The sequence below is a fragment of the Salmo salar genome, chromosome ssa27 (genome assembly GCF_905237065.1).
Source record: "Salmo salar chromosome ssa27, Ssal_v3.1, whole genome shotgun sequence".
In the NCBI taxonomy this organism is placed as follows: domain Eukaryota; kingdom Metazoa; phylum Chordata; class Actinopteri; order Salmoniformes; family Salmonidae; genus Salmo; species Salmo salar.
This window is the reverse complement of record NC_059468.1, coordinates 43,925,256-43,940,494: the sequence shown is the minus strand read 5'-3', so window position 1 is coordinate 43,940,494 and position 15,239 is coordinate 43,925,256. Positions and strand designations below refer to the sequence as shown.

Genomic DNA, 15,239 nt, shown 5'->3' with positions numbered 1-15,239 from the left:
GACCCATCACATCTGGCCCTGTGCCCTTCTCTGAATCGAGGCATTGAACGCTTCAGCAGGATTCTTTCTCTTCACAACTGGCTACGTGATTATTGCAGCTCAGTGGGAGTAACTTTATTGACAATTTCGATACCTTCTGGAAACAAAGGTCGTTTTATGAGGAGGATGAAATCCACCCAAATAATTTGAGTTCCTGGATCCTTTCACAGCATTATAAGGCCGCGTTGAGACAATGACTTATCAATGACCCAAGCCCAGCTCAGCTAATCCCTACCATGGTGAACCAGAGTTGTCATAATGCTTCAGCAAATGTACATTACACCAGGGGTGCTGGATATCACAATATAAGTAATCTAATGTATGTCCCTCTTACTGCTCTGAAGGCCTCTGCTGATCCTAAAGCTGTTGTATTCAGGAATCATGTGTCTATGAACCATATTTATGCTGTTAGCACTGAGGCGGTGATGCTCTAGCAGGAAGTCCACTGTGTGCAGCTCACCCTGCACTAACATAAATAACATGAGCATATCTACTTCTACTAAGCTTCCTAGTAAAGCAATGAAAACAAGCAAGCATCCCAGAAGAAAAGTGCTCAAAATATCCCACGTTAACATATGTAGCTTAAGAAACAAGGTTCATGAAATCAATAATTTACTAGTAACAGATTACATTTGTCTCTGACACTCACTTAGATAATACCTGTGGTACCAATAAAAGGTACCAATACAAGGTTATAACATCTACAGAAAAGACAGAAATGCCAATGGTGGAGGTGTTGCTGTTTATATTCAGAACCACATTCCTGTAAAGATTAGAGAGGATCTCATGTTAAATAGTGTTGAAGTAATATGGCTACAGGTTCATCTGCCTCACCTAAAGCCACCTAAAGCTCTGGTGGGAAGCTGCTATAGACCACCAAGTACTAACAGTCAGTATCTGGATAACGTGTGAAATGTTTGATAATGTATGTGATATCAACAGAGAGGTATATTTTCTTGGTGATTTAAATATTGACTGGCTCTCATCAAGCTTCCCCACTCAAGAAAAGCTTCAAACTGTAACCAGTGCCTGCAACCTGGTTCAGGTTATCAGTCAACCTACCAGGGTAGTTACAAACAGCGCAGGAATAAAATCATCAACATGTATTGATCACATCTTTACTAATGCTGCAGAAATGTGCTTTAAAGCAGTGTCCAAAACCACTGAATGTAGTGATCACAATATAATGGCCATGTCTAGGAAAACCAAAGTTCCAAAGGCTGGGCCTAATATAGTGTATAAGAGGTCATAGAATAGGTTTTGTAGTGATTTGTAACGCCGGTTGAAAGGAGAGGACCAAGGTGCAGCGTGGTGAGCGTACATATTCATTTTACTGGAATAGACGCCGAACAAAACAATAAACACTACCCAACAACCGTGACGCTAAAGGCTAATGTGCCCTAAACAAAGTCAACTTCCCACAACCCAAGGAGGGAGAAAGGCCTACCTAAGTATGGTTCCCAATCAGAGACAACGATCGACAGCTGTCCCTGATTGAGAACCATACCCGGCCAAAACATAGAAAATAAAGAACATAGAAAAAGGAACATAGAAAGCCCACCCTAGTCACACCCTGGCCTAACCAACAGAGAATAAAAAACCTCTCTATGGCCAGGGCGTGACATGATTCCTATGTTATTGATGTAAAGAATATTTGCTGGTCTGTGGTGTAATGAGGAGCAAACTGTCACACCCTGATCTGTTTCACCTGTCTTTGTGCTTGTCTCCACCCCCTCCAGGTGTACCCATCTTCCCCATTATCCCCCTGGGTATTTATACCTGTGTTTGTCTGTCTGTGCCAGTTTGTCTTGTTTTGTCAAGTCATCCAGCGTGTTACTCTGTGCGCCTGATTTTTCCTTTTCTCTGTTTTTTGCTAGTCCTCCCGGACAAATAAGTCTGGCTGCACAACCGATTGGCAAACTTATTGCAAATTGAGAAATAATTTGACTAAACTGAAAAAAAGAAGAAACTACACTAAGAATACAAGATAAATTAAATAAAGAATGATAGTAAAAAGCTTTGGAGCACCTTAAAAGTTCGTCGGGCTAGGGGGCAGTATTTTCACGTCTGGATGAAAAGTGTGCCCAAAGAAAACTGCCTGTTACTCAGGCCCAGAAGCTAGGATATGCATATAATTGCTAGATGTGAATAGAAAACACTCTGAAGTTTCTAAAACTGTTAGAATCATGTCTGTGAGTATAACAGAACTGATTTGGCAGGCGAAACCCCGAGGACAATCCATCCAGGGAAAGAAGAATGAGGTCATTGTGTTTTTCAAAGATTTCTATGGGAAGCCTGATTATTTAGGGCCCAGATTGCAGTTTCTATGGCTTCCACTAGATGTCAACAGTCTTTAGAAATTAGACTATGTTTTTCTTTTGAGAAATGAAGAAGTAGTGCTGTTCTTTGTACGTGTCACTCTGAAGGGCTCTAGTCTTTTGTTGGTAACTTATTAGATAATTTGTAGTCATGTTGGGCGAGTTGGAACCGGTGTATTTCTGAATCAAACGCGCCAAATAAATTGACATTTTGGGGATATAAAGAAGGAATTAATTGAACAAAACGACCATTCATTGTGTCACGGAGACATTTGAGATTGCATCTAATGATGAAGATCTTCAAAGATAAGCCACTTATTATATCGCAATTTCTGACTTTCGTGTCGCACCAGCCTGGTTGAAAGTGGTTTTCATGTTCATGTTGTCATTTTGTATGCGGGGCGCTGTCCTCAGATAATCGCATGGTGTGCTTTCGCCGTAAAGCCTTTTTGAAATCTGACACGTGGCTGGATTAACAAGAAGTTAAACTTTATTTTGATGTATTACTCTTATATTTTCGTGAATGTTTAATATTTATATTTCTGTAGTTTGAATTTGGAGCTCTGCAATTTCACTGGATGTTGTCAAATTTATCCCGCTAACGGGGGTATTGACATGTTGAATGTACTTGTCACATCCTGGCCAGTATAAGGATTAATTGTTATTGTAGTTTGGTCAGGACGTGGCAGAGGGTATTTGGTTTATGTGGTTCGGGGTGGTGGTTTTTCAAAAAGGGCATTTGATTTATGTATTCTGGTGTTTTTGGGCACTGTTCCTTGTTTATGTAATTCTACGTTTAGTCTAGGTAATCTATTTCTATGTTGAGTTAATTGGGGTGGACTTCCAATTGAAGGCAGCTGTGTGGTGTTGCGTTTGATTGGAAGTCCTATATTAGTTGGGTGTGTTTGTCTGTGTATTTGTGGGAGATTGTTTCTTGTTTTGCCGAGTGAGCCTTTCAAGACTGTTTCGTTGTTCGTAAGTTCGTTTCGTTTTGTTGTTTTGGTGTGTTCATTTTGAGTTAATAAATGTCAAGATGAGCGTACACAATCCCGCTGCATTTTGGTCCTCCTTTCCTCAACACAACGAAAACCGTGACAGAATCTCCCACCAACTAAGGACCAAGCAGCAGAGGAAAAGGGATTTCGAGTTGGACTGGCGGGCGAGATGGACCTGGGAGGAAGTTCTGGACGGGGCTGGACCTTGGCACCAGGCTGGGGAGTACCGTCGCCCACGGGAGGAAATTGAGGCAGCCAAGGCAGAGAGGTGGAGGTACGAGGCCTTGGACGCGCTGAGGGTGAAGCACGAGAGGCACCCCCAATAATTTTTTTTGGGGGGGGCACACGGGTAGTTTGGCTAGGCCTAGGAAGAGCCGGAAGCCAGCTACCCGTGGTTATATGGAGGAGCGTATGAGGTGGAGAGCGCCATGTTTCGCTGAGGAGCGCACTCTCACCCATACGCACGCACAGTCCGGGTTCGCGTTATTCCAGCCCCTCGCAGGTGCCGTGCTAGAGCGGGCATCCAGCCTGGTAGGAGGATGCCTGCGCAGCGCATCTGGTCGCCGGTACGCCTCCAAGGACCAGGCTACCCAACTCCCGCTCTACGCACAGCTACCATCAGGCCCCTGCACAGCCCAGTCCGCCCTGTACAAGCACCCCGCTCGTACAGGGCTACTAGTTCCATCCAGCCAGGACGGGTTGTGCAGGAGGTAAGATCAAGACCGCCTGTGCGCCTCCATAGCCCTGGGTTTCCAGCTCCTGTCTCTCGTGCGGACCTGGAAGTGCGTCAGCCCAGTCCGACTCGTCCTGTTCCCGCTCCCCGCACTAGCTTGGAGGTGCGTGTTCCCAGTCTGGTACGTCCAGTACCAGCACCACGCACCAGGCTTCAAGTGCTTCATCCCAGTCCGACGTCTCCCGAACTGCCCGTCAGTCAAGAGTCGCCCGAACTGCCCGTCAGTCAAGAGTCGCCCGAACTGCCCGTCAGTCAAGAGTCGCCAGAGCCGCCCATCAGTGAGGAATCGCCAGAGCCGCCCGTCAGTGAAGAGTCGCCAGAGCCACACACTAGTCAGGAGCTGCCAGGGCCAGACTGCCCGGAGATGCCAGAGTGGCCAGACTGCCCGGAGATGCCAGAGTGGCCAGACTGCCCGGCGATGCCAGACTGCCCGGCGATGCCAGAGTTGCCAGACTGCCCGGCGATGCCAGACTGCCCGGCGATGCCAGACTGCCCGGCGATGCCAGACTGCCCGGCGATGCCAGACTGCCCGGCGATGCCAGAGTGGCCCGACTGTCTTCCGGGTCAGCCCGAGTGGCCCGTCTACCTGGAGCTGCAGGGGTGGGTCGTCTGTCCGGAACTGCCTGAACCAGAGCCACCTCCAGATATAGGTGGGTTGGGGAGGGGGGGTGTAGCACAGTGCCATCGTTGACGGCAGCCACCCTCCCTTCCCTCCCTTTAGTTAGGGGGATTTATTTTTTTTGGGGGGGGGTTTTGTTAATTTGAGGTGCTTCCGGGGTTAGCACCTTTAGGGGGGGTACTGTCACGTCCTGGCCAGTATAAGGATTAATTGTTATTGTAGTTTGGACAGGACGTGGCAGAGGGTATTTGGTTTATGTGGTTCGGGGTGGTGGTTTTTCTAAAAAGGGCATTTGATTTATGTATTCCGGGGTTTTTGGGCACTGTTCCTTGTTTATGTAATTCTGTTTAGTCTAGGTAATCTATTTCTATGTTGAGTTAATTGGGGTGGACTTCCAATTGAAGGCAGCTGTGTGGTGTTGCCTTTGATTGGAAGTCCTATATTAGTTGGGTGTGTTTGTCTGTGTATTTGTGGGAGATTGTTCTGTGTTTAGCCGAGTGAGCCTTTCAAGACTGTTTCGTTGTTCGTAAGTTCGTTTCGTTTTGGTGTGTTCATTTTGAGTTAATAAATGTCAAGATGAGCGTACACACACCTGCTGCGTTTTGGTCCTCCATTACCATCGACAACCCTGACAGTACTGAGCTGTCTGTTTAAACGACTAGCACACAGCTTGGACACCCATCCATACCCCACAAGACATGCCACCAGAGGTCTCTTCACAGTCCCCAAGTCCAGAACAGATTATGGGAGGCACACAGTACTACATAGAGCCATGACTATAGAACTCTATTCCACATCAAGTAACTGACACAAGCAGTAAAATTAGATAAAAAAAACAGATTAAAAAACACCTTATGGAACAGTGGGGACTGTGAAGCAATACACACACGATAGCATATGCACTATACTCACACATACACATGTATTTAGTACTATAGATATGTGGCATTAACTTTGCTGGACCCCAGGAAGAGTAGCTGCTGCCTTGGCAGGAACTAATGGGGATCCATAATAAACCCCAGGAAGAGTAGCTGCTGCCTTGGCAGGAACTAATGGGGATCCATAATAAACCCCAGGAAGAGTAGCCGCTGCCTTGGCAGGAACTAATGGGGATCCATAATAAACCCCAGGAAGAGTAGCTGCTGCCTTGGCAGGAACTAATGGGGATCCATAATAAACCCCAGGAAGAGTAGCTGCTGCCTTGGCAGGAACTAATGGGGATCCATAATAAACCCCAGGAAGAGTAGCTGCTGCCTTGGCAGGAACTAATGGGGATCCATAATAAACCCCAGGAAGAGTGGCTGCTGCCTTGGCAGGAACTAATGGGGATCCATAATAAACCCCAGGAAGAGTAGCTGCTGCCTTGGCAGGAACTAATGGGGATCCATAATAAACCCCAGGAAGAGTAGCTGCTGTCTTAACAGGAACTAATGGGGATCCATAATAAACCCCAGGAAGAGTAGCTGCTGCCTTGGCAGGAACTAATGGGGATCCATAATAAACCCCAGGAAGAGCAGCTGCTGTCTTGACAGGAACTACTGGGGATCCATAATAAACCCCAGGAAGAGTAGCTGCTGCCTTGGCAGGAACTAATGGGGATCCATAATAAACCCCAGGAAGAGTAGCTGCTGCCTTGGCAGGAACTAATGGGGATCCATAATAAACCCCAGGAAGAGTAGCCGCTGCCTTGGCAGGAACTAATGGGGATCCATAATAAACCCCAGGAAGAGTAGCTGCTGCCTTGGCAGGAACTAATGGGGATCCATAATAAACCCCAGGAAGAGTAGCTGCTGCCTTGGCAGGAACTAATGGGGATCCATAATAAACCCCAGGAAGAGTAGCTGCTGCCTTGGCAGGAACTAATGGGGATCCATAATAAACCCCAGGAAGAGTAGCTGCTGCCTTGGCAGGAACTAATGGGGATCCATAATAAACCCCAGGAAGAGTAGCTGCTGCCTTGACAGGAACTAATGGGGATCCATGATAAATATAAATATAAATACAAATACAAATATATCTCTGACCAACTGCAGACTGTTAGTCCCTGTACTGCTTGTAAACTTCTTTGTAATGAATTTCGAAGAGTTCTCTTTGAACATTCCAACAGAAAGCTAAACTTCTCTTAACTCTCTCTCTCTGTGGTGTCTCTCTCTGTGGTGTCTCTCTCTCTGTGGTGTCTCTCTCTCTGTGGTGTCTCTCTCTCTGTGGTGTCTCTCTCTCTGTGGTGTCTCTCTCTCTGTGGTGTCTCTCTCTCTGTGGTCTCTCTGTGGTCTCTCTGTGGTCTCTCTGTGGTCTCTCTGTGGTCTCTCTGTGGTCTCTCTGTGGTCTCTCTGTGGTCTCTCTGTGGTCTCTGGCTGTCATAGCCCTTCTTTGTTATTGCTCTTACGTGAACGTGAAGATATGAATGACGTCTGGGACTGTTTATTACCTGGCCAGAATGCTTGATATTACCGTTAACGTTGGACTAATGTTGGTTAAACATTGTGTGGTCAGTTTGGGCAGTCAAACGATTCAACACACACACACAGAAAGAAACCCAGACACAGACAGACAGACAGACAGACAGACAGACAGACAGACAGACAGACAGACAGACAGACACAGAGACAGACACAGAGACAGACACAGAGACAGACACAGAGACAGACACAGAGACAGACAGACAGAGACAGACACAGAGACAGACACAGAGACACACAGGCACACGCACACAGGCGCACACACACAGACAGACACACACGTTATCTTCCGTCTACAGAGGCCCCATACTCCCACGCTCCAACTGGGGCCAAATATTTATCATCCACTTGTGAAAATACTCTTCTTGAAAAAAAAAAAACGATTTGAAAATCGCTTTTGCGTCGCAACGGCGATCCTCTGAGCATTACATTTCCCAACCAAACTGTGGCGATTCAATCAACAACACAGAGCAGAACCCCTCGTATCCTCAGACTGTAATTTAAGTCAAGGATCTCAATGAGAAACATGCATTTGGCTCCCGTGTGTTGTTTCTGGCTATCAAGACTATTGACGGCAGTGAGAACATTAAAGACAGGTTTGTGTTGAGTATTGGACAACACTGTTACCGAGTCCCAAATGGCACCCTATTCCATATATAGTGTACTACGTTTGACCTGAGCCCTATGGCACCCTATTCCCTATGTAGTGCACTACGTTTGACCAGAGCCCCATATGGACCCCCAGTACTCCACATGGTGGGCTCTCCTGACCAAATCAGAAAGGTCGGTCGGTCTGACATGACTGATATGAGTGTGTGATCTCAGGGTGTATGAGGGGGAGTACGTAATGTGTGAGGGTGTGTGTGTGTGTGTGTGTCTCTGATGTGTGACAATTGTGTGTGGAGGTTGGACACAGACAGGGAGTGACAGAGAGAGTGCAGGTGCAACAACAGAACAGGGAGTGTCGTATGGGAACAAGGGGTGACGGCCTATCAAAACAACCAGGGTCACAGATCAGTCTGTATCCCACGCCTCCCCAATCCTGAACCCTCTATCTGTCTCTGCCCCTCCTGAACTGACATAGTGTTATAACCACTGCCCCTACTAAACTGACATACTGTTATAACCACTGCCCCTACTGATCTGACATACTGTTATAACCACTGCCCCTACTGATCTGACATACTGTTATAACCACTGCCCCTACTAAACTGACATACTGTTATAACCACTGCCCCTACTGATCTGACATACTGTTATAACCACTGCCCCTACTAAACTGACATACTGTTATAACCACTGCCCCTACTGATCTGACATACTGTTATAACCACTGCCCCTACTGAACTGACATAGTGTTATAACACTGCCCCTACTGATCTGACATACTGTTATAACCACTGCCCCTCCTGATCTGACATACTGTTATAACCACTGCTCCTCCTGATCTGACATACTGTTATAACCACTGCCCCTCCTGATCTGACATACTGTTATAACCACTGCCCCTCCTGATCTGACATAGTTATAACCACTGCCCCTCCTGACCTGACATACTGTTATAACCACTGCCCCTCCTGATCTGACATACTGTTATAACCACTGCCCCTCTTGATCTGACATAATGTTATAACCACTGCCCCTCTTGATCTGACATACTGTTATAACCACTGCCCCTCCTGATCTGACATACTGTTATAACCACTGCCCCTCCTGACCTGACATACTGTTATAACCACTGCCCCTCCTGATCTGACATACTGTTATAACCACTGCCCCTCCTGATCTGACATACTGTTATAACCACTGCCCCTCCTGACCTGACATACTGTTATAACCACTGCCCCTCCTGATCTGACATACTGTTATAACCACTGCCCCTCTTGATCTGACATACTGTTATAACCACTGCCCCTACTGATCTGGCATAGTGTTATAACCACTGCCCCCCCTGATCTGACATACTGTTTTAACACTGCCCCTCCTGATCTGACATACTGTTATAACCACTGCCCCTCCTGAACTGACATACTGTTATAACACTGCCCCTTTGATTCAGAGATCTTGCTTTTGAATTACAATCACAAAAAAATTGCTCAAACTCGATAGATGTCATTCTACCAGAAACACAGAGTTTCCTCCATGTTAAAATACTGGGGGGGAAAAAAAAGGTCTGACTTCATTAACACAAATGATGTTAGATATTTGAATGACATCCAGGAAAATACCCTGTTACCATGATCTGCTGGTTGAGATGAACCTTGTCTAAAATAGTCTGCCTTAACAGACACTCCTTCCTCGTGGACGACTATTTCAATGAAATACAGAAGGAGGTCTCCGCTGACAATGGCCTACCAAAGAAGACTTGGTTGACATTTTATGTTTAAATTCTAGAGAACGTACCATCTTGTAATCCTTCCATCCACGGTGGAAATCCACGGCTCCGTCTCTACGATGCTGCAGCACGGTCCAGCCTCCACCTCTCGTCTTCATATCACAGAACACCTGTAGAGGTAAACCCACTTCTTGTTACAGAACACCTGTAGAGGTAAACCCACTTCTGATCACAGAACACCTGTAGAGGTAAACCCACTTCTGGTTACAGAACACCTGTAGAGGTAAACCACTTCTGGTTACAGAACACCTGAACAGGTAAACCCACTTCTGGTTACAGAACACCTGAACAGGGCCCATGACATCTATATGAGTGTCTGCTGAATGTAAAGGTTTATCCCTCAATGCTTTCGCTAGGAAAACCTCTGGTCCCACAGAGCTTGCTCTCTCTCTCTATCTATCTATCTATCTATCTATCTATCTATCTATCTATCTATCTATATATATATATATATATATCTCTCTAAAATAAACAATATAAATTGACAATAAACATTACACTCACACGTTCCAAAATACATGTCATATTATGTCTATTTACAGTGTTGTAACGACGTGCAAATAGTTAAAGTACAAAAAGGACGTGAATCAACATAAATATGGGTTGTATTTACAATGGTGTTTGTTCTTCACTGGTTGCCCTTTTCTTGTGGCAACAGGTCACAAAATCTTGCTACTGTGATGGAACACTGTGGTATTTCACCCAGTAGATATGGGAGTTTATCAAAATTGGATTTGTTTTGGAAATCTTTATGGATCTGTGTAATCTGAGCGAAATATATGTCTCTAATATGGTTATACATTTGGGCAGGAGGTTAGGAAGTGCAGCTCAGTTTCCACCTCATTTTGTGGGCAGTGTTGCACATAGCCTGTCTTCTCTTGAGAGCCAGGTCTGCCTACGGCGGCCTTTCTCAATAGCAAGGCTATGCTCACTGAGTCTGTACATAGGCAAATCTTTCCTTAAGTTTGGGTGAGTCACAGTGGTCAGGTATTCTGCCACTGTGTTCTCTCTGTTTAGGGACAAATAGCATTCTAATTTGCTCAGTTTTTTTGTTAATTCTTTCCAATGTGTCAAGTAATTATCTTTTTGTTTCCTCATGATTTGGTTGGGTCTGTTTGTGTTGCTGTCCTGGGGCTCTGTGGGGTCTGTTTGTGTTTGTGAACAGAGCCCCAGGACCAGCTTGCTTAGGGGACTCTTCTCCAGGTTCATCTCTCTGTAGGTGATGGCTTTGTTATGGAAGGTTTGGGAATCAATTCCTTATATATGGTTGGAGAATTTATATGGCTTTTAATAATTAGCGGGAATCGGCCTAATTCTCCTCCTCATGCATTATTGGTTTTTTTACGTTGGACACTGAGGATATTTTTGCAGAATTCTGCACGACATACAGGAAGTCTGGACTTATAGCACTGTGCCATGCCAGGGGATGGTCTGGTTAATATAGCACTGTGCCATGCCAGGGGATGTTCTGGTTAATATAGCACTGTGCCATGCCAGGGGATGGTCTGGTTAATATAGCACTGTGCCATGCCAGGGGATGGTCTGTGTTAATATAGCACTGTGCCAGGGGATGGTCTGGTTAATATAGCACTGTGCCAGGGGATGGTCTGGTTAATATAGCACTGTGCCAGGGGATGGTCTGGTTAATATAGCACTGTGTCATGCCAGGGGATGGTCTGTGTTAATATAGCACTGTGCCAGGGGATGGTCTGGTTAATATAGCACTGTGCCATGCCAGGGGATGGTCTGGTTAATATAGCACTGTGATGCCAGGGGATGGTCTGGTTAATATAGCACTGTGCCATGCCAGGGGATGGTCTGGTTAATATAGCACTGTGCCAGGGGATGGTCTGGTTAATATAGCACTGTGCCATGCCAGGGGATGGTCTGGTTAACATAGCACTGTGATGCCAGGGGATGGTCTGGTTAATATAGCACTGTGCCAGGGGATGGTCTGGTTAATATAGCACTGTGTCATGCCAGGGGATGGTCTGTGTTAATATAGCACTGTGCCAGGGGATGGTCTGGTTAATATAGCACTGTGCCATGCCAGGGGATGGTCTGGTTAATATAGCACTGTGCCATGCCAGGGGATGGTCTGGTTAATATAGCACTGTGCCATGCCAGGGGATGGTCTGGTTAATATAGCACTGTGCCAGGGGATGGTCTGGTTAATATAGCACTGTGTGCCAGGGGATGGTCTGGTTAATATAGCACTGTGCCATGCCAGGGGATGGTCTGGTTAACATAGCACTGTGCCATGCCAGGGGATGGTCTGGTTAATATAGCACTGTGCCATGCCAGGGGATGGTCTGGTTAACATAGCACTGTGTCATGCCAGGGGATGGTCTGGTTAATATAGCACTGTGCCAGGGGATGGTCTGGTTAATATAGCACTGTGCCAGGGGATGGTCTGGTTAATATAGCACTGTGCCATGCCAGGGGATGGTCTGGTTAATATAGCACTGTGCCATGCCAGGGGATGGTCTGGTTAATATAGCACTGTGCCAGGGGATGGTCTGGTTAATATAGCACTGTGCCATGCCAGGGGATGGTCTGGTTAATATAGCACTGTGCCATGCCAGGGGATGGTCTGGTTAATATAGCACTGTGCCATGCCAGGGGATGGTCTGGTTAATATAGCACTGTGTCATGCCAGGGGATGGTCTGGTTAATATAGCACTGTGCCAGGGGATGGTCTGGTTAATATAGCACTGTACCAGGGGATGGTCTGGTTAATATAGCACTGGATGCCAGGGGATGGTCTGGTTAATATAGCACTGTGCCATGCCAGGGGATGGTCTGGTTAATATAGCACTGTGCCAGGGGATGGTCTGGTTAATATAGCACTGATGCCAGGGGATGGTCTGGTTAATATAGCACTGTGCCAGGGGATGGTCTGGTTAATATAGCACTGTGCCATGCCAGGGGATGGTCTGGTTAATATAGCACTGTGCCATGCCAGGGGATGGTCTGGTTAATATAGCACTGGATGCCAGGGGATGGTCTGGTTAATATAGCACTGTACCATGCCAGGGGATTGTCTGGTTAATATAGCACGGTGCCATGCCAGGGGATTGTCTGGTTAATATAGCACTGTGCCAGGGGATGGTCTGGTTAATATAGCACTGTACCAGGGGATGGTCTGGTTAATATAGCACTGTGCCATGCCAGGGGATGGTCTGGTTAATATAGCACTGTGCCATGCCAGGGGATGGTCTGGTTAATATAGCACTGGTGCCAGGGGATGGTCTGGTTAATATAGCACTGGTGCCAGGGGATGGTCTGGTTAATATAGCACTGTGATGCCAGGGGATGGTCTGGTTAATATAGCACTGTGCCATGCCAGGGGATGGTCTGGTTAATATAGCACTGTGCCAGGGGATGGTCTGGTTAATATAGCACTGTGCCATGCCAGGGGATGGTCTGGTTAATATAGCACTGTGCCATACCAGGGGATGGTCTGGTTAATATAGCACTGTACCATGCCAGGGGATGGTCTGTGTGGAAAATTAAGTTGCTTTACATTCCCCTTTTTATAGCAGTCTAGTAAATAGTGTTGTTTTTAATATCCAAGGGTTACTGTGCTGTGATGACATCTGCACAGGGATGTACCATGGTACAGGGGAGCTTCACAGGCCTCTGCATTTGGGTGGAGGAGGCTGGGATGTACCATGGTACAGGGGGGCTTCACAGGCCTCTGCATTTGGGTGGAGGAGGCTGGGATGTACCATGGTACAGGGGGCTTCACAGGCCTCTGCATTTGGGTGGAGGAGGCTGGGAAACTCTGCTGCCATTGTTAGGTTCAAGAGTTTTCATACATCTCACTCCACACTTCAGTGCTAATTGAAGATGCAGCCAGGTCTGTTCAGTCCTAGCAGCTTGGTAGCTTAGTAGCCCTGTTTATTAAGCTTTATATAACAGAAATACCTAGAGATTATTGTCTTTTACTTTCTGGCTTCAGAAGTACGTTCAGACCAAACATTACTCAGTTTTGTGTTGGATGTTATTTCCAGGTTTCCGCTGTTTTTCTTCTGCTGGTTTTGGTTTGTTAGAAGTGTTTTCTAGATAATCCTTGGTAGTAAGAATCCACTCAGGTATATTTAGTCCAAAATCAAGCTTTAACGTATAGAATTTTGAATTTGGTTTGAAGGTTTTGATGTAGAGGGTAGTATCCTGTATAAGGCCTTGTGAGAAGAAAAAAAATCCAAGTTGATCTACATTACATTTTAGCAGACGCTCTTATCCAGAGCGACTTCCAGTAGTGAACGCAGACATTTCATTTCATCTCATTTCATAAAAATGTTTTCTTAGTTTTTTTCCCTTTCTCCATACTGGCCCCCCCCCGTGGGAATTGAACCCACAACCCTGGCATTGCAAACACCATGCTCTACCAACTGAGCCACACGGGAAGGCCATTTATCCAACTACATTTATCCTACTATAATTTTTTTTCAATTGCGGAAGAACTCAGGAGACAATGATCGATATCTCTTTCTCTAAGTGTTTCTATTAAGACGAGCTCTGCACAGACTCACAGGGGCCGCTTGTCGGGCCGCCTGTCGGGCCGCTTGTCGGGCTGCCTGTCGGGCCGCTTGTCGGGCTGCCGTTCGGGCCGCTTGTCGGGCTGCCGTTCGGGCCGCTTGTCGGGCTGCTTGTCGGGCTGCTTGTCGGGCTGCCTGTCGGGCCGCTTGTCGGGCCGCTTGTCGGGCTGCCGTTCGGGCCGCTTGTCGGGCCGCTTGTCGGGCCGCTTGTCGGGCCGCTTGTCGGGCCGCCTGTCGGGCCGCTTGTCGGGCCGCTTGTCGGGCCGCCGTTCGGGCCGCTTGTCGGGCCGTTTGTCGGGCCGCTTGTCGGGCTGCCGTTCGGGCCGCTTTGTCGGGCCGCCTGTCGGGCCGCTTGTCGGGCCGTTTGTCGGGCCGCCTGTCGGGCCGCTTGTCGGGCCGCCTGTCGGGCCGCTTGTCGGGCTGCCTGTCGGGCCGCTTGTCGGGCCGCTTGTCGGGCCGCTTGTCGGGCTGCCGTTCGGGCCGCTTGTCGGGCCGCTTGTCGGGCCGCTTATCGGGCTGCCGTTCGGGCCGCTTGTCGGGCCGCTTGTCGGGCCGCCTGTCGGGCCGCTTGTCGGGCCGCTTGTCGGGCCGCTTGTCGGGCCGCTTGTCGGGCTGCCTGGCTTCTATCTTTCCTGTTACCTTCAACAAACACGGATGATGAACTGAAAATCTCCATCGTCCAAGAGGAACGACAGGAGAATGGTGGAGAGAAGGGGGAGAGTGAGGGAGGAAATCATGGCACCCCAGGGGTAGGAAATATAGCTTCTCAAAAGTTGTCTCAGAAGCCTGAGGGAAGGAGGGAACACATTATTCTGGGGTTGTCATGTGTTGTGATCCAGGTGGGATGGTGAAAACATCCTGTTAACATGTTCTGTTCTCCCTAGTGGGAGTGAAGGGGGAAGTATCCTCGAGGCAGTGACCAGCACTACACCAAATTGGCACACTATGTTCAATATAGTACACTACTGTTGACCAGGGCCCATAGGGTACTAATGTTGACCAGGACCCATAGGGTACTACTGCTGACCAGGACCCATAGGGTACTACTGTTGACCAGGGCCCATAGGGTACTACTGTTGACCAGGACCCATAGGGTACTACTGTTGACCAGGGCCCATAGGGTACTACTGCTGACCA

The 15,239-nt window shown here is 47.4% G+C and overlaps 1 protein-coding gene across 1 annotated transcript in view; it reads right to left on the bottom strand.

Annotated features, from left to right (window-relative positions):
- The window catches only part of LOC106590891 (angiopoietin-2), a 114,532-nt gene that overhangs the window by 20,883 nt on the left and 78,410 nt on the right, over nucleotides 1-15,239 (bottom strand). Inside the window, exon 6 of the mRNA XM_045709756.1 lies at nucleotides 9,567-9,668. Coding sequence (XP_045565712.1) covers nucleotides 9,567-9,668 — 102 coding nt within the window. The remainder of the gene's footprint in view (nucleotides 1-9,566; nucleotides 9,669-15,239) is intronic.